Source organism: Fusarium coffeatum (assembly GCF_003316985.1).
Source record: "Fusarium coffeatum strain FIESC_28 chromosome Unknown BRIP53273_contig_216, whole genome shotgun sequence".
Classification (NCBI taxonomy): Eukaryota; Fungi; Ascomycota; class Sordariomycetes; order Hypocreales; family Nectriaceae; genus Fusarium; species Fusarium coffeatum.
In genome coordinates this window covers 444-17,347 of record NW_022158009.1, presented here as the reverse complement: position 1 = coordinate 17,347, position 16,904 = coordinate 444, and the positions used below count along the sequence as shown (strand labels likewise).

General features: G+C 47.8%; 8 protein-coding genes across 8 annotated transcripts; 4 read left to right on the top strand and 4 right to left on the bottom strand.

The window, feature by feature from the left end:
- Positions 1-192: 192 nt before the first annotated feature.
- FIESC28_08874 (uncharacterized protein) lies at positions 193-1,220 on the bottom strand (the record flags this gene model as incomplete). Its single annotated transcript, XM_031163011.1, has 2 exons — positions 193-904; positions 952-1,220. 2 exons carry the CDS (start codon positions 1,218-1,220, stop codon positions 193-195), a joined length of 981 nt encoding a protein of 326 aa, XP_031012904.1.
- A 1,633-nt stretch (positions 1,221-2,853) lies between these two features.
- Positions 2,854-3,979, bottom strand: FIESC28_08873 (uncharacterized protein; the record flags this gene model as incomplete). The annotated part of the gene is made up of 5 exons (XM_031163010.1): positions 2,854-2,908; positions 2,958-3,130; positions 3,178-3,212; positions 3,261-3,334; positions 3,384-3,979. 5 exons carry the CDS (start codon positions 3,977-3,979, stop codon positions 2,854-2,856), a joined length of 933 nt encoding a protein of 310 aa, XP_031012903.1.
- A 361-nt stretch (positions 3,980-4,340) lies between these two features.
- FIESC28_08872 (uncharacterized protein) lies at positions 4,341-6,428 on the top strand (the record flags this gene model as incomplete). The annotated part of the gene is made up of 1 exon (XM_031163009.1): positions 4,341-6,428. One exon carries the CDS (start codon positions 4,341-4,343, stop codon positions 6,426-6,428), a length of 2,088 nt encoding a protein of 695 aa, XP_031012902.1.
- A 102-nt stretch (positions 6,429-6,530) lies between these two features.
- Positions 6,531-7,433, bottom strand: FIESC28_08871 (uncharacterized protein; the record flags this gene model as incomplete). Its single annotated transcript, XM_031163008.1, has 1 exon — positions 6,531-7,433. One exon carries the CDS (start codon positions 7,431-7,433, stop codon positions 6,531-6,533), a length of 903 nt encoding a protein of 300 aa, XP_031012901.1.
- A 1,379-nt stretch (positions 7,434-8,812) lies between these two features.
- On the top strand, positions 8,813-9,286 carry FIESC28_08870 (uncharacterized protein; the record flags this gene model as incomplete). The annotated part of the gene is made up of 1 exon (XM_031163007.1): positions 8,813-9,286. One exon carries the CDS (start codon positions 8,813-8,815, stop codon positions 9,284-9,286), a length of 474 nt encoding a protein of 157 aa, XP_031012900.1.
- Positions 9,287-9,510: 224 nt separating this feature from the next.
- On the bottom strand, positions 9,511-10,692 carry FIESC28_08869 (uncharacterized protein; the record flags this gene model as incomplete). Its single annotated transcript, XM_031163006.1, has 2 exons — positions 9,511-10,268; positions 10,317-10,692. The coding sequence occupies 2 exons, from the start codon at positions 10,690-10,692 to the stop codon at positions 9,511-9,513; spliced, it is 1,134 nt and encodes a 377-aa protein (XP_031012899.1).
- A 2,277-nt stretch (positions 10,693-12,969) lies between these two features.
- FIESC28_08868 (uncharacterized protein) lies at positions 12,970-14,506 on the top strand (the record flags this gene model as incomplete). The annotated part of the gene is made up of 5 exons (XM_031163005.1): positions 12,970-13,226; positions 13,275-13,296; positions 13,343-13,659; positions 13,712-14,095; positions 14,146-14,506. The coding sequence occupies 5 exons, from the start codon at positions 12,970-12,972 to the stop codon at positions 14,504-14,506; spliced, it is 1,341 nt and encodes a 446-aa protein (XP_031012898.1).
- Positions 14,507-15,829: 1,323 nt separating this feature from the next.
- FIESC28_08867 (uncharacterized protein) lies at positions 15,830-16,531 on the top strand (the record flags this gene model as incomplete). Its single annotated transcript, XM_031163004.1, has 3 exons — positions 15,830-15,931; positions 15,980-16,459; positions 16,508-16,531. The coding sequence occupies 3 exons, from the start codon at positions 15,830-15,832 to the stop codon at positions 16,529-16,531; spliced, it is 606 nt and encodes a 201-aa protein (XP_031012897.1).
- Between the last annotated feature and the right edge of the window lie 373 nt (positions 16,532-16,904).

Below are 16,904 nucleotides of genomic sequence, written 5' to 3'. Positions count from 1 at the left end.
TGGAGTCTGGAGACAATTCTGAGTGGTCGCAGTAATCTGCAAGCAAGTATTTCATATATACACGAAATAAATACGGATCCTTTCACTTCTGTACAAAAGGTACAAGAAGTTGTTTGATACCCATCATCCAACACTAGCCAAACTTTCGATCGCCTTGGAAGATGTCCTGGTTCAGGTTCCTAGCTTTCCACCTTACTTGCGCTGGCAAGACTCGCCGGCCTCCTGCTGCTGAGGCTGGAAACCACCCTGCTGCTGGCCAGGGCTTCCGAATCCAGGCTGCTGCTGGCCGTTACCCTGTCCCTGACCCTGGTCTTGACCGTTACCCTGACCGGCGCCGGGCTGCTGCTGACCATTTCCGGCATCGGGCTGTCCCTGGCCGTTACCAGCACCAGAGTCACCACCGTTGCCGGCACCGGGCTGAGCATCACCGCCGCTACCGGCACCAGTCTCGGGCTCAGTAGTGTTGCCACCAGTGGAGGCACCACCACCGGAAGAAGCACCGCCCTCAGAGACGGTCATGTGGGAAGATCCGCTGCTGAAGTAACCCTCAGTGGCGAGGATCTGGTAGTCGTGGGTACCAAGCTTCATGCCGTTCTTCTCCCAGGCCTCGAAGTGAGCACCGACGTCGATGCTACCAGTGGATCGGTGATCCTTGCGGACGGACCAGTACTGCTCAAAGGTCTGAGTGCCGTCGATGGAGGGGGCGTTGGTACGGGTCTGGGTGAAGATGTCGTAGGTGCTGCCGTCAACCTCGACGGTGCCCTTCTTCTGAGCACCGGTGGAGGGGTCGTAGTCACCGAACTGCTCGACGATGTAGTACTCGATCAGAGGGTTGCGGGTCCATCCGTAGACGGAGAGGTAGCTGTTGCCGTTGGGCTTGTACTCTCCCTCGTAAGAGATGGTTCTATTGATGTTAGTATAGTGTCATGATGACTTAGAACAGGTACTTACCGAGCCTTTCCGGGGCTCCAACCCTTTCCACCGACGACGTTACCACCAGTCTGCCAAGACATGGTGTAAGAACCGCCAGGGCCGTTCTCGTAAGTGGCCTCGGCACCACCGTCAGACCACCAGGAGTAGTAGAAGCCATCGTGAGTACCGGAGCTGTTGGGAGTACCGCCACGCTTGGCAAGCTTAGAGAAAAGGCCTTCGGGAGAGGGCGCGGCGATAGAACCAGCTACGAGCGACAGCCCAAAGACGAAGGAAGTAATTTGAACCATTTTGTCAAAAAAATGAAGGTGATTCCAGATCAGAGTTGAAAGAGAAAAGAATGTATAAGATTGAATAGAAAGCGAGTGATGGTGAGCTGAAAGGATGATTTGGAACCAAGAAGTGGAAGAAGAAGCCAAGATATATAATTGGATCAAGTCTATAGTGAAGTCCCTTGTTTCACATGGTTGCTGAGGCTGAAACAACCATCACGTATTGTTTACCAGGATGCGGGCCGGACTTCCGATCGGCCCATGGCCTAAGCTTTTGATGAAGGAGGATCGACTGAATAGTTTTTCCGTCCGCTTATCGACCGACTTGGCGATATCTTCATGTTTATGAAACAAGGCGTTCAATGCGTTAATGCCGGCTGGGCAATCAAGGTGGAGCGATTGTGGGACGAGGAACCCGATATGCCAAGACGATATTATGCCGTTCTTCAGCCTCATGATGATATCTCCCTCGGCTAAACGTAACTGACAGATCTTGGGTAGTATTTCTGACCTTGGCATTGCTCGATGTTGAATGTCATGACACCACCTGTGAGACTTGGATGTTGGAATATTTGGGATATTATAGTTGAGAATCTTATGTTTGGTGTTTTGAACGCGTCCCTTCTCTTGGAATGAAACAGTAGTTTACAAACATTAATTGTAACAATAATCACGTCGTTTCCTGTCAAATACAGTCATTTTCGTTCTCTTGTTCTTTTTCGTCAGCGATGACCCATATTTAATTTCGATTGAAACAAGTGCAATCGTTTTGGTGTTGATTGTCGGTACTTTTACCCATCTTGGCACTCGACTAGAACTTCTCTCTTCAATTTGAAACATGCAAAAAGCCAGGACCAGGTGTCAAAGTTGAACCGTTTCAGGTACCATAATAACCGGAAATCAGGCTGTTCTCGGCTTTTGAAGTCACGATATTGATAGACATTCGGAACTTTTGGTTGTGATGCGATTGGATGATAATTGGTATTCTATAAGCATCCTTGGAAATAATAGCTCATCGGGGATTATTTTTGACAGCTACTTGGCAGAGATTAACAGTCGGGTAAAGAACTCGGCACGCTAGGGGTCAATTAACCTCAACTCCCAGTGTGACAGCAGAAGGCATCCCCCAGACACTCAGTCCACCAAGGATCAATACAATATTCAATCTAGATAGATTAAATTCCAACGTTAAATGCTCCTAAAAAGACATAAGCTTTGCCATTTAGCCTAAGCTCATCAGTAGGCGGAAGCTTCCGCGATATCGCCGAACTCCAGGATATCAAAGCTTGGGCTTCGACCAAGAGTTGGTCTTTGCACTGGGGACTACAGCCCAACTGTGACAAACTATTGCTCGTGACCTGAAAATTGCCGGCGCTTCATCTCGGAGGAGGCCTGAGCGATTAATGGACCATGAGTTTGTTCATAGATCAGATAAGTCAAGGATTGCCGATCATGACTCGTACTTGTTGAGGTATGAGAACAGGCTTGGGTGACTCCATACCGGTGACCCAAATGTTGGATTTCCAAGATCTGTATGATATTCTCTATTCTAATTATTGCGTAATTAACATGACTCTATCTCTTTTCAAGTTCGTCATTCTGCGTCAACCTGTTTGGTATGCTCCTTGATTCGAACTATTGTACTTGCTCTTCATGTCGTTCCGTTCGTGTGGCTCGGAGGTTTCTCTCCAACGTACAACAATACCCTATAGCCATCAGTCAAAGTCCCATTAAAGGTTACTCGCAGAAACTTACCAGGAAATCCTCCAATAGGGCTTTCCATTCAATCTCTTGCACATGCCCCTACTTCCATCATTATCAGGCGCAACATCAGCACAGCACCAACCATCGTCCGCAAACTCGAGTGACCTTTCCCGAAATAGCTTCGCAGCGAGTGCTTTTGCCAGTCCACGTCGTCGATATGGTTCCTACATACAATCAGCTGCCGTCTTATCTCTGGAGAAGGCAAACTTACTTCGCAGTGAAGACTGACCAACGAACCGTCGAAACCTAGACACGTTAGAATCGAGCCGCACTCTCAACCCTCAGAGCACATACCTAGGAATGCCCAAGATATAGGAGTCCCGTCTTCGAGTTTGATTACCAGACTTGGCATGCGACTCAACGCTTTTCTGTGCAAACTCATCAGCGAGGTACATACTGCAAGCTGACAAAACCTACACTGTCCTAGGGATATCTGTTCGAGAAATGACCACCCGACAATCATCCTCGGTCGCTGTCGCCCAGTACATCCCCTTGGGTAGTTCCACTTCATCTTTAGGCAAATCTTCGTACTTGAACAGCCACTTATCGTATGCTCCCGTCTCTCTCGGCTCGACTCGGCCAGATTTGTAAAGAAGCTCACGAACAGAATCGTGAATTGTCCCTACTAGAACAGCATCACCGTATGAAAGCTTTTGACCATACTCCTTTGCTATTCCTATGCTTTCTTGGACAATCCTATCAAGTTGTTGCTCATAGATGGTCGTGTCCTCTATCGTAGCCAGCTTTGGGTGCTCGTATGTGGAATACACCCAGGCTTGCGTGTCCGGTCCCCCACCCACGTCGACGTACATTACCGTGAATTTCTTTGGACTCTTTGAGTCACTAAGCTCAGAATCTGCAGCCAAGATGACTTTTGCAGTTTGCGGTAATCCTCCCTCCAGTTGGGCGAATTGTAGTCGACGAAGGAGGGGTAACGAATATGGTAACTGATGGCTCAGCAGCGTCAGCAAATCGCCCGAAACGGTCGAGTAGACCTTGACAAAATCAACCATTATGATTTCCGTCCTCGATTTGTTGTAAAGTTGAATTAGAGGTAAATTGAGAGATTTAGACAATGACATCAAGATCGGAGTCCGAAGACCGGAGAAATGATTCTCGTGGGCTAAATATCGGCTATTTAATCATTGCAGTACGCGGACAAAGTAGCCTACAGCAACCTTCTCTTTGTACTGTCATGTCGAAGTAACTTGATCTTGAGTGTCAAAAGTATCAACAATTTATATCTGTGTTTGCATGCGATTTTGCTAACCCTACCCCGCCCAACATGCTTGGAAAATAATCCTGGTACTGATCCGTTGTATTGTGACCACCATTCCACAGACAACTGATATTTGCCAGGCCAAATCCGTCACGATGGCACCAGATATGGTCGCCGAGGCTAAAACACTTGAGAGAGAACGTATCTATAACAACGAACCGGAGGCGCGTTTTCAATACCCCGCTCTTTTACCTTCAGATATTCGCATACTTGAGCTGAATCCTGGACAGCCTGCAGACCCTCTCATAGGTACCATTTTGCACCGGACGTTTTTGCCCGATGAGGAAGAGATACCATACTACAATGCTATATCTTACTGCTGGGGCGATCAGTCTCAACCAGACTCTATCACACTAGCACAGGAGCATCATATTCACTCCGATGGCTCCCTTCAGACCTCCATGGGACAGCTACCTATCGGTAAAAATCTAGCTGCAGCCTTGCGAGCTCTTCGAGATCCCCAGGAGAAGCGGAATCTTTGGTGTGACTCTATCTGCATCAACCAGGCCGACATTCACGACCGCGCGACCCAAGTTCAGATGATGCATCATATATATCACTGCGCTTCAAGTGTAGTAATGTGGCTAGGACCAGAAACCTCATGGAGTGTTCTAGCCATAGACACCCTGAGATCATATGCCGACTTGGTCGAATCGGTCAAAATGGACCATAATATTCGCAGAGAGATCTTCACCTTTAGAGATTCCGCTAATGATGGGGTCATGGCCAGAGATAGTCTCCCACTGACTGTTCACCAGCGGAGAGCCGTTGATAAACTGCTAGCATTAGACTGGCATAGACGTTTGTGGACTCACCAGGAGGCCGTGTTGGCAAATAAGCTGACGAGCGTGGTGATGATAGGATATGAGGAGATATCTTGGAAAGACTTCCGTCATGCAGTCAGCCTTATCTGTTTCTTCCTGCTGCCCCCACCGCGCGATGCTGTCGATGATATTGTTGCATACGATAACAACGCAGAAATCGTTGGAGGCAGAATACTGGCTTGCGCTGACGACGAACAAAAGAGCGAATATTGGCTTGGGGCTCTTACTGTCACAGGATACATGGAATGCTCTGACGATCGGGACAGGATATACGCGTTACGCGGCTTAGTCGAGCCAGATGTTGCTAAGTCGATCGAGGTAGACTATACCAGGTCTGTGAAAGACATCTTCACCTCGGTTTGTCTCGATGAAATCACAAGACAGCGGGATCTCGATTTTATGACGCTCTGTAACGCAGCTACAAGTCCAAGCTGGGTAGCGGATCTGGAAAGAACGTGGGGAAATCTTGTTTTAGATTCAAATGCAGCAGGTAATTCGGCACCTGCAGTGAGTCTCGTCGAGCCACATGTGTTGGAGGTGACGGGAGTCACATGCGATGAGATCCTCACGGAACCACAAGCGCTTCCCTGCAAAGCACTTGTCGAAACGGCTGCTGAGTTTCGGCAAAGAACTCTTGATACCTTCCTGTCCTTGGTAAAGGAAGAGTCACTCCAGGATGACGCGGCTCTCGACAAGTTGATCCTGATGTTCACATGGGGAAGTGTGAGGGACTACAGCACAGAGAGGCTTCACGCGCCTCAAGCCCACTCACTTCGAAGTCTAGAAAGCTGGAGAGGAAAGATACGTAAATGGATAAAGGGCGATGCGGACGATACACAGGATCCAAGGGAGACCGACGATGGGTACATAAAGTCCTTGCCCGTAGGGAGCTCGGCATATGGGTGTGTAAAGACCCGTCGTGGAGATTTCATTCGTGTTCCAATGCAGGCGCGTAAGGGGGATATAGTCGCTACCTTTCTCGGTTTGACCACATCGATCATCCTACGACCTCGGGCCGCAGATGACTCTTACCTTGTTATAGGCGCAGGCTACCATCCTGGCTTCTCGGCAGCTCAAGCATTTCTCGGCGATGAATTTTACGGCTGGCAAAGGCTATGGAACAGGGAGTTTATGATGTATGGTTTCTGCAAAGAAGGGCATCCTATTCGTTACACAGACCCTCGGCTAGACGATGTTCCATTCACCGACGGGTTTATGGAGGTTATCCTCGATGGAGCGCAAAGTGGCATGCCGGTCTGGGGCAAAGATGGGCATGACTTTTCAGTGAAGGATCCTAGAATATCGGAGGCGGCATTAAAGGAGAGGGGCACTCGGTTACAGAAGTTCCGGCTTATATAGGTAGTCCAGTAGATATGATAAATCCAACAAACTTGAATGTAGCCTTCATGGTACTTAATGGGTTGTAGTGAAAAGGAGCCTTGGATTTATACGTAGCAAATGCTACAGGAACAGTGAAATTCCAATACTGCAAGAAAGAGCACCAAGTAAAGTCAAAATCCCAGTCATACCACCAAAGCTGAGGCTTTGTGTCCCATTATCATTGTCAGCACCACTATCCGCACCATTGCCTGTTGACACTCCAATATCCGTCGGCGCAGCGCCGCTATTCGTTCCCGTTGCCACAACTGCATCTGTACTCTTGCTCGGAATTTCAGTCAGACTGGTAGTAGGCTTAGCCACGGCCTCTGCGAGGCTACTTCGAGCCTTCTTGACATCGAGGCCACAAGGCTTTGGCTTTGGTGAAGCATCTCCCGCAAGGATGGGACACCCAACTGTGTGATTTCTTTCGAGCTTGATGGCAGTGCCGGCAATGGGACAATCGTCGTATTCGGAAATAGCCTTACGAGCAGTCTTTGCGCCTGGACGGAGTTTGAAAGTAACATTTCCAGAGCGTTCAAATTGATTGTTTTTCAAAAGAACGCTTCCGTCAGATCGAGGCTCGCAGACGGTAGTCCATCGGAAGTCCCACTTGAGCATACAAGAGTCTTCCTCTTCGCGCCAGTATTGAAACTGGTCCTCATCAGGATCGGCTTTGGCGTCGCTGGTGTTGAGAAAGTAGTAGGGCTCGGAGTCAGGCATGAAGTCCAGGTACAGTCTTCCGATGCCAAAAAGCGTGTAGCGGCAGTTAAGCTCCCAGTTGAGTGTGCCGCTGAAAGTGGTCAAGACTGGGGCGTTTTGGAGGCCGAAAATAACAGGGAAAGGCGCTTCTACGGCGTATGTATCGTTTCGTGGGAAGACGACATCAACTTCTCCGATGGCAGGGAATGAGACGACATCTTCATCAGAGGCAGCTGCCAGGACTGAAAGCCCTAGGCTGATGAGTGTTGACTGGATGAAGCGCATTTTACTGCAAAGAAACAGGAAAGAGGAAAGAAAAAAAGAACCAGCACTTCAGTTTGCAGGTGCGGAGAGAACAAGGAAGGATATTTAAGCTTATTGCGCCAGTAGATGGTGGTGAATAACCGGTTAGCGGGTATTACAAAAGCTGCCTAAGATTGAGACTGACATAAATTACGAGTCTAGATGCTAACCTAAAGTGATGTGAGGTGTTCAGGTTATTAGTCTAGGCTCCAGCGGTCAAGTCATTCAGCCCTTCTGGAGCATGGATCCATCCTTGTCCATTGCATTTGAGCCAACGCGATTCGGGATGCAGCTGAAAGGCTGAAACTTGTCGGTCGTCTCGACTTTAATTGCAAGTTGATCTCCTCCAATGATCCGCGCATTTATTCAATAGCGCAGTACTGGAATAAATATGAGTTGGCCAACAGTAAAAATGGAAGGTTAAGGTTGTCGACGTTCCTTCCTCGATCTTGAAACCCGAATCATTAGTCATAACCTTATTCCAAACTCTACGAGCTTAACTTGATGTTGACTTATCCTGGCTGAAATAGAAACAACACTTGGCAATATGATTAATCTAGACCTGCGCAATTAATTGAGGCAAAATTGGGAGTTGCATTAGGCAGATCCCGTGTTGTGGTGGGTGTCGGCCCAAATGGGTATGTGATAGTGGCAACAGCATACCGAGCTTCTATTTAAGGTGTCTAAAATATGATCGAAACTGCGTTCAAAGTTGACATGCGACTAGAAGACACTAGCCCGTGTTCCTACAGTTGTACCATTGTAATGGCTGAATTGCACTGTAGGTATTGCTTATGCCAGTAATCAGCCTTTTATAAATTTGGTCGTGCCGGTAATACGTCTCCGACAGCCCGTTCTTGCCGTTCAATGTCCGGCGCATCGCATACCGAATACCGGGAACACCCGGAAACTCCACGGACTTGTCATGCCTGGACTGACAACTGAGCAATTGCAATGATTCGATTGGCGAATTGACTTACAAGAACTTTGGTGCCGGGAATGAAAGCGCGAAGTTGCCGATATTGTTTGTATATAAGTCGCTGCTGTACCCGGAACCGAACGAATGACTGGTGGGTTAACTGTCGAGTCCGGTTACGCGCTGTTTGACTGACTGATTTGCATTTTGTTTATACTCTTTATTTTTCCCAACATGAGTTTGCAAAGACTTGGCCTTCGCGCAATGCTTGGTACGATGCCTTTCTTAGCTATCGACCTTGCTCGGATACTGACTTATGAGCAGCTCCAGGGAGACCAAGCACCATCCTCACACGTAACACCGCCAGAGTAGTATTCGCCCGTTTATTGTCACAACAAAGCCCACAGAAGTCACAGTAAATCTCCACCATGACCCAGAAACGAACATGGGCATGACTCTGACCTTTTGCAGAGCACCGACTATCACAAGACTGAACCTAGTTGAAGGCCAGCAAATCCTCGTAAAGCAGCGACTCAACCGCCCAGTAACCCCCAACCTTAGCATCTACAAGACTGAACAGATTTGGTTCAGCGCTTCAGCCTGGACTAGAATCACGGGTCTTCTCGTTGGTGGCACGGCGTATCTCACATTAGGTGCTCATGCTATTGCTCCTTACCTTGGACTGGGCTTTGATTCCACAGCCCTCGTATCGGCGTTTGGTGCGTTACCTTTTGTTGCTAAGGCGGCTATCAAGTTTGGATTGTTGGGATTTCCATTTTCGTATCACTTCATCAATGGAATTCGGCACTTGGTGTTTGACTTGGGATTTGGATACAAAAAGGCCCAGTTTAAGAGGTCAGAAGCCGCTACATGGACACTAAGCATAATCAGTGGCCTTGTACTGGCCTTCTGGCTGTAGATATAGCGAGCATATAATTTTAGTGTAGGAATAAGAGTGTAGATTTAATTACCATCATCTATCCAACAGCTTCGAGCTCTTCCTACTTAATGTATACAACAAAATATCAAACTCAGTACTAGACTGACATCTAATAGACGAATCAACATCTTGCGGCACAGCCACAGACTCGGCAATGCTGGGTAAACCGGTAAAGAAAACTAATCATATGATCGGTATTCCATTTAAGCGTCAGGGGAAGCCGGAGGTGTGCTTCCAGGAGTGCTTCCAGGAGGAGATCCAGAAGGAGGACCACCGGCACCACCAGGTCCGCCAGCGCCAGAGTTCTCATTAGCAACACCGCCCTCCTTCCAGTAGTAAGCAGCGGGAGTAACGGATTCGGATCGGGTAGAGTTGATGCCGAATGCGAGCCAAGCAAACAGACCATCGCTGATGCTGTCTCCAATAAGAGTGTACTCCATCATGGGATCGACGCCATCGGTCTTGGCTTCCTCGCTCAAGATGCTGTCATCCTCGTTGAGAGTGAGTTCCTGGGTGTTGGAAGCGTAGGGCTCGAGAGTCTCGACTTGGGCGATGAGATCCTGGTCGAAGAAAGCCTGTCCAACGTGGCTAGCATAGTTGTCACTGCCGAGAGTGTGGTTCGCGAGGAGAGTGGCGTTGGTGTGGACCATGACGTGGATGTGAGTTGCTCGGCCAGTGTAGTGACCAGGGAAGATGGACTCAAACTGAGCAACACCATCAGAGTTGGTCTTCTGGATACCGCGAAGCCAGGTGTTGTCGATGTTGGTTTCGTCGGATTGGTCGCCATTGCCACCTGCGATAACTCCAGAGTAGACTCCGGTAGAGTTGCAGTGCCACATCTCGAGGTAGACGTTAGGAACAGGGTCGCAGGTCTCGACGTCGATGACTTGGTAATCGAGGATGATGTTGAGTCCCTCTTGTTCTTCGATGACATTCTCTCGGACATACTCGCCAGCAACATCTATCGGTATTAGTCTACGCTTAAAATGTATTGTATATGATGACTTACAGTAAGGACCCTGAGTAACTTCAGGAGTCAAAACACAAGAGTTGATGCTCGCGAAAAGAGTAGCAGGATCAGTGCACTCAGTGAAGCCCTGATCAGTCTGATTGTGAGAAGCGGCCAAGACGCTGTCGGCATCTCGCTTCTTCAAGGCGCGCTTCTGGCGAGCCTTGTTGACTTGGACTGCACGACGGGCAACATTGCGAGCTTCAACACCACGAGCCTTGAGCTTAGGAGCGCAGTGAGCGAGAGAGGATCTCTTGACAGAGCCGAGGAATTCTCGACGCTCGGCGGCTTCGTGGGCAATGTCGTGTCCTGGATGGGCTGAGGCGATGTTGGCCGCGAGGGCGAGGCTGGTAAGGACGGTTTTAATAGAAGGCATTGTGAGGATTTCTGAGAGTTGGTAATGAGAGTTGAATGATGGAGGTCTTAGTTGGTTGTCTGTGTAGTTGTTCTGAGATATGTATTTACTGCCAAGGGCCTGTCTCTTTTATAAATGTTCTTTGCCAAGACTTCTTCTTGCTTCATCGTCAACATTTCAGATAGTAGCCCACATACCGCACGCCTTCCTCCAACAACATCATCGAATTCGCAGCCTCAGAGAGGCGCATTGAGGTTTGTCTCCGGTGACGCGTTACATCAAAGATATCGAAACCGCCAATCCTCTCCAAATAGAGTCAAAGACGGGATATTCCACGAACTAAGCATGAAGCATAGACGGCCACTAAGGAGCACTGCCGGGGATATCGTTAATTGTCCTATGAGATTGATTGTAAAAAATGTCTGAGCGAGTCAAGGTGACGACGATTGGTTCTTTGGTGTCGTTAGTTACACGCAAGCTTCCGAGCCTTGTGGGGAGGCTCGGCTTTCTCCCACATCACGAAGGATAGGATCCACGACTTGAAGCAGAAGGTAGGATTTTGGAATTTTAACGCTGTGACTGCTCATGCAGTATTGCATTACGTATCTTCCGATTGGTTATCAGATGTGATCTCGGAGGATATATTTTTCTAGAACAGGACTGTTGCATCTCGTCGCGACGATGTAGGGATGGAAAACGACCGAGCCACGTTTTTTTCGCAAATTTCGGCAGGGAACAACTTCAGTAGAATAATATGCTCGAATATGAGCTTCGTATCTCTGGAAAACTAGAATATTTCTTGAATTGCTTAGTAAACTGATTGTCGCTATGTATCATAAAGTCAGATGAGAAAAGTCAATGTTTCAGCTTCTAAAGATAATCGGCGATCAACTCGGACCCTTTGCCTACTTCTGTCCGGAGAAAACCTGACAAAATACCATGGAGTTAACCTATACCTTATTCCGCGTGTCAAGAAAAACAAACTCCCACATCTCTTCTCTCGACGCCCGTCTCCTGCGCCACGTTCCAAGCCCACGGATCTCCATTCAAGTCCGATAGCATTCATGTCTGCACTAGAATTTTCCAGATGCGGTTTTGTTGTCGAGATTAATTAGCATGTGTCTGTTTTCCCGTGTTTGTTTCATTGCTAGCCCAGAGTTAATGGGCAGCAGCATTCTGTTCCATCTCTTGGCGAGGTCTTAGCCTGGTTGGCGGTCCTTGGGCGAGAACGTGGTGTGGCGTCGGGTTAGACTGGCCTTTTTGTAACAGTATTCTCTACTAACCCAGTCTATCTTTGTCAAAGCGTGTTTGCTGAGGCATTTATCTGGGGTAGACAGGCTTGAGGACAAGTTAATGCCATTGCTTTGCAGAAATTGATGAGCAGCGGATGTCGACATCTCAATTGCGATGTGCCAATGCCCATGGTTAGCAATGGCCAATGTAAGCATTCCACTGTTGCTCGTGCTACAGCCACAAACTCTCTGTAAAGATCCGAGAGACCCTTGATCGCAAGCCACCAACTTTCGCAATTGGTTCCGCGGGGAACCTCAAGAATTGCCGACCTTTGGAATGATGGCTGTGCATTTTTCGGGGAAAGAGAAAACAAGTACCTTTATGTACTACCTACTCGTCTACTCGTGAATCTTGACAAATGGTCCGGAACCGAGACAATGCAGGGGAGATTGCTCAGCCGTTCACTCCTTGCACTAATAACCACGAGGTGCGGGCAACAACTGAGACACCTCGGTTAGAGGATGTCAACAAACTAGCGGGGATGCAACTTATCATTTCGCTGGTAGTCCTTCGCAGGTAGCCATGGAGTGTGGTAGTAATCTCTAGGCGCCAAGGATATGTACTGCTAAGAACACAAGAGACAAAATTATTGAGTCGGTTTATGACACTCTCGAGTAGGGTCTTTGATTATTAATTTCCTACACTTGTTGCATGGATAGCAAGCAATACGGGCTTCCTAGTATCATCTAATCAATAAAGCTATCGCTGGATCTCAGGCCACTTTGGTCCGGATCTACGGCCGCGTCCTCCGAGCGAGATCTATTGATGCAAGATGCCTGCTAGTCCTCCCAGGCTACCACCATATCTCATAGAGTTTGAAGCTATCGCCTAGTGGCCCTACCGAGCTAAAATGTTAGTCTCAGGTCCAGATCTAAGCGATGTTACCAACGGGAGAGGCATGACTTGCCAGAATTCTTTAAAACCGACAATCCCTTTGCCGTTGTTTTCAGGGTCTTCTCCGTCTTTTCTATTCACTCCATAATACCCTTTGTGTCTAATACCAAAATGCCTATCTCTGAAGTCGACAAGTACCTTTGGCTGGCCTACTGCAAGGCAGTCCAGAATGCTGTTGGTGGCCTGCCTGGACACAAGCCTGCTCTGTTCTTTACCAAGAAGGCCCAAAAGGCACCTGTTGCATCGCCAGATATTGACCCTGCTTATACCAACTACGGCATTAACAACATCATAAACAACTTTTTGCAGACCAATGATTTGTTCTATGATCCGTCTCATCACAAGACATACACCCAATGTCTTCTTGAGTAACTACATTCATCCATGGCTATCAGAATTCAGCTGACCGTTGTTAGATATCTTCTCTCCGTCAAAGTCGTAAGTAAACAGTGCGGTCGCTTCAAGCATTTCTAACAAGATACAGGGCGATAGTGAGCAGGTTCGCATCACAATGGCTGGTCGAACCCTGACTAGCGCACTTGATCAAGCTCTACGTGAGAGAGAACGTGCTCTAGAGAAGTTCGAGAAGGAGGAAGGCTATGGACTAACTGGAGACGAAGACTTTTCTCAGTGGTGGCCATCACATGCTCCAGCGTTCTCTGCTGCCAAGCAAAAGGTTGATGCTGTGGCTGCAGATTATAGAGCTATGCTCCTCAATACTGGAGGTCCGGCTGCTAGTTCTCTCGCCAGAGATGTCAACAGAATCATTCAAGCTCTTATTGGCGGACAGTCTATTGACGGGTGAGAATCCAAAGCAAACCCAAACCTATCAGCCATCATCTAACTCTCATAGGATCACTATGCCTGCTTGTCACGCATCAGCTGAGATCACTCGAGAGCTTCTTGAAAAAGACAGGACACCGCACGCAATCACATACGTGCCCGAGTTCATCTCACCACACTACACATCCCAGGTGGAGCACTGGATAAACGGTGTTGGTGATGGAGATTCTTCAACTCAGATTAACGTCGCGGATGGAAAGCAAGTTGATGAGTCTGACTTTGGTCATGCTGCTACAGATGGCTTTTCGTATGGCCATTGGCTCTCGTTCTCCGCCAGCAAGGGAAGCACAAGCGAGAAGGCGGTATCTTTTGACTCTATCGATACTGATACTGGCCTTGATATTCAATTTTCCTATGATGAAATCCAAACGGTTTCGGTCCCAGCTGGAGATTGGTAAGTTCTGGATTTTCGGTCCCATAAGCTATGCTAACACTACTTCAAAGGAACGTCCCTAGTCCTGGAAGACGATACCAACTGTCAAACACCGCTTCAGACGAGTCTCGCAAGCTCGCGTTCCCAGACTATCTCGTGGTGGTCCGAAACCTCGGTTTCAAAATCAGCATCCGAGATACGAAGTTCGCTAGACAAGTCGACGAGATGTTTGAAAATGCCAAAACATCGGGAGGTTCTGTGCGAGTCTTTGGTATTCCTGCTACTCCAGAGGGTGACGCTGAGAAGGCTACCGAGGAGAATGCCCACGTCGCTGAGTGGGATCTGGGTAACAGGGTGCTTTCGATCCGGCCTACGGCTGATGCAGGTTTTGCTTCTGTTGTTGCGCTTGTTGGCGAGTTGAATATTAGCTAAGTGTAGAAAGATGGGGTACTCTGTGTATTGTAGGTTTATAGTGCCAAGTTATTTAGATTAATATAATATATATAAAGACATTATTTCAGTATATAACGAATAAGATCTATGTTAGAGATAAATCAAACCAGGGTTTCCTTCTGCAAAATATCTGTTAACTTCCAGACCGACCGACTCCAAGAGATTTGACTCTCGAGAGGTTGTCAAGCGACGGCCTCCTGCCATCACTTGGTTACAACAAACAGTAACACAACTTCCTATAGATAAATCTATCAACAAGGGGCCGACATCATACTATTTAATCTTATCTGATATATATTCTCATTTCTGTCCCACCGAAAAGCTTCACCGCTGGCAAAAGGCTAGCCACTGGTCCACAGCAGCCGAACCCAGCACCACGAAACATCAAAAAGAAGAATCGACAACGGCAGGATTCGAACCTACGCTCCCGAAGGAACATCATATCTAACATTGTTTCGAGTGATGCGCCTTCACCACTCGGCCACGTTGCCTTTCGGATGTTTATCTCCGAGATAATTTGTATATATCAATGTAGCGATAGTCGAGAGCAGAGATCGGACGAACGACAACCTCCAAAGGCCAGGGAGCCCAAACATCTATTGCAAGCAATGTTTAGTTAGTGATGCAATCTATCTGTTTACCCCGATGACCTAGAGCCCGTTTACGAGTGCATGTTTGCAGAGTGATCCAAAGCATGTCCGCCGTTTTCGCAAGATCGCTTCTGTAAACTACGAGCTCACTCCTGAAGTAATACACAATCCATGGAGTTTGTTAAGTAAAATCCTATTCTCAAGACTTTTTCAATCGTGGAATGGTGGTTTGGTTCGGCAAACATGATAGAGGTGGAGTTTTGTTATGTTTGGATGTCACAAACATATTCACAACCAGCAATCAACAGCGCCGCTCAAGTCACCCCTGATTGCCATGCATGTCTCAAATTCTTTCAGAAGAGAGTCTGTGAAGTCTAGAAAAATAGCCACAGCTCGTTCCCGAGTTTTGGGGTTCATTCCCTACTACCCATTAACATGAGTCGACTTCTTCGTGTTAATATATTGAATATGTCTTGGAGCATAAAGTCATCCATCGGAATAGCTTCCAATGAGAGGAATAAAAGGGATCTTGTCCAGACCCTGCCATGGTACCTCTAGCGTCTCCTGCCTTTTCAAAGAGCGCGCCCTTGAATTAACTTTAGCCCCACCAAACCCCGCCTTGATCTTCCAACTCCATCACCTACCTAACCATATAAATACAGCCAGGAATTGCATAACGATATCTACCTTCGAACTACTGGACAAAGCCAAAATGTCACTTTACGTTAGGCAACTCAGTATCAACGACCTTGAAGAGTCACTCGTCGTCGAGACTGCGGCGTTTCCACCAGCCGAGGCAGCAACTCGAGAAAAGGTACGTAAATCCATCCACTGAAAGACCAAGTAAACTCACACTTCTCAGATCGATTACCGCTTGAGCGTATGCCCCGAACTATGCATGGGCTTGTTCCTTCGCGCTGGGGCTAGTCTTCCATCGCCTGTTCCTCAAGACATACCTTTCGTCGAGACTCCTGAATCCAAAGACGATGTGCTCCTCGCACACGTCATCTCCACCAAGTCTACCAACAAGCCCGTCAGAGATGAAGACATGGACTATCCTCGCGACTGGAAGACTGACCCCCAGGGCGATTACGATGTGGGCCACAAGAAGAATGGAAGAACAATCGCTCTTCATGCCCTTGCCGTTTCTCCTGATTACCAGAGGTCTGGTTTAGGAAAGGCGGCTATGCGAGCATATATCGAACGAATGAAGCAGATCGACGCAGGAAATAGGATCTCAATTCTGACTTACGATCGACTTGTGCCATACTATCAAAAGCTTGGGTTCGAGCACTATGGTAAAAGTGATTCTGAATATGCCGGCGTGGCCTGGCATGATCTTGTGAGTAGAACCCCTGGAATCATTGAAGTATTTCTAACTTTGAGGCAGTCTTACATTCTCTCGCAATCTTGATAAATATACATATTTCAACCCAGAGCTCCATTCCGACGAAACCAAGAACAAGGGGGGACCGCCCTCATGATGCTATGCTATCCTATTGGTAAATGTTGATGGATGATTTCGTCTTTAACCTCCCAGGGATTGATCTGGGGGTTTTGTCGCGGGAGATAAAGACGAATTAGGCGCGTTAAGGATACTGAGTAAGGATGATGAAGGGGGAAGGAAAATCATCGGTCAAGGAATATACGTTCCTAGTTGAGTTAGCATCAAGATTATAGGTACATAGAGCTTAGGAACTGTCAGGGCAAATTATTATCCCTCATCCGCTCGTTGTCCTTCTCCTTCTCCTTCTCCTTCATTCTCTCTTCCTCCTAAGCCTTAGCGT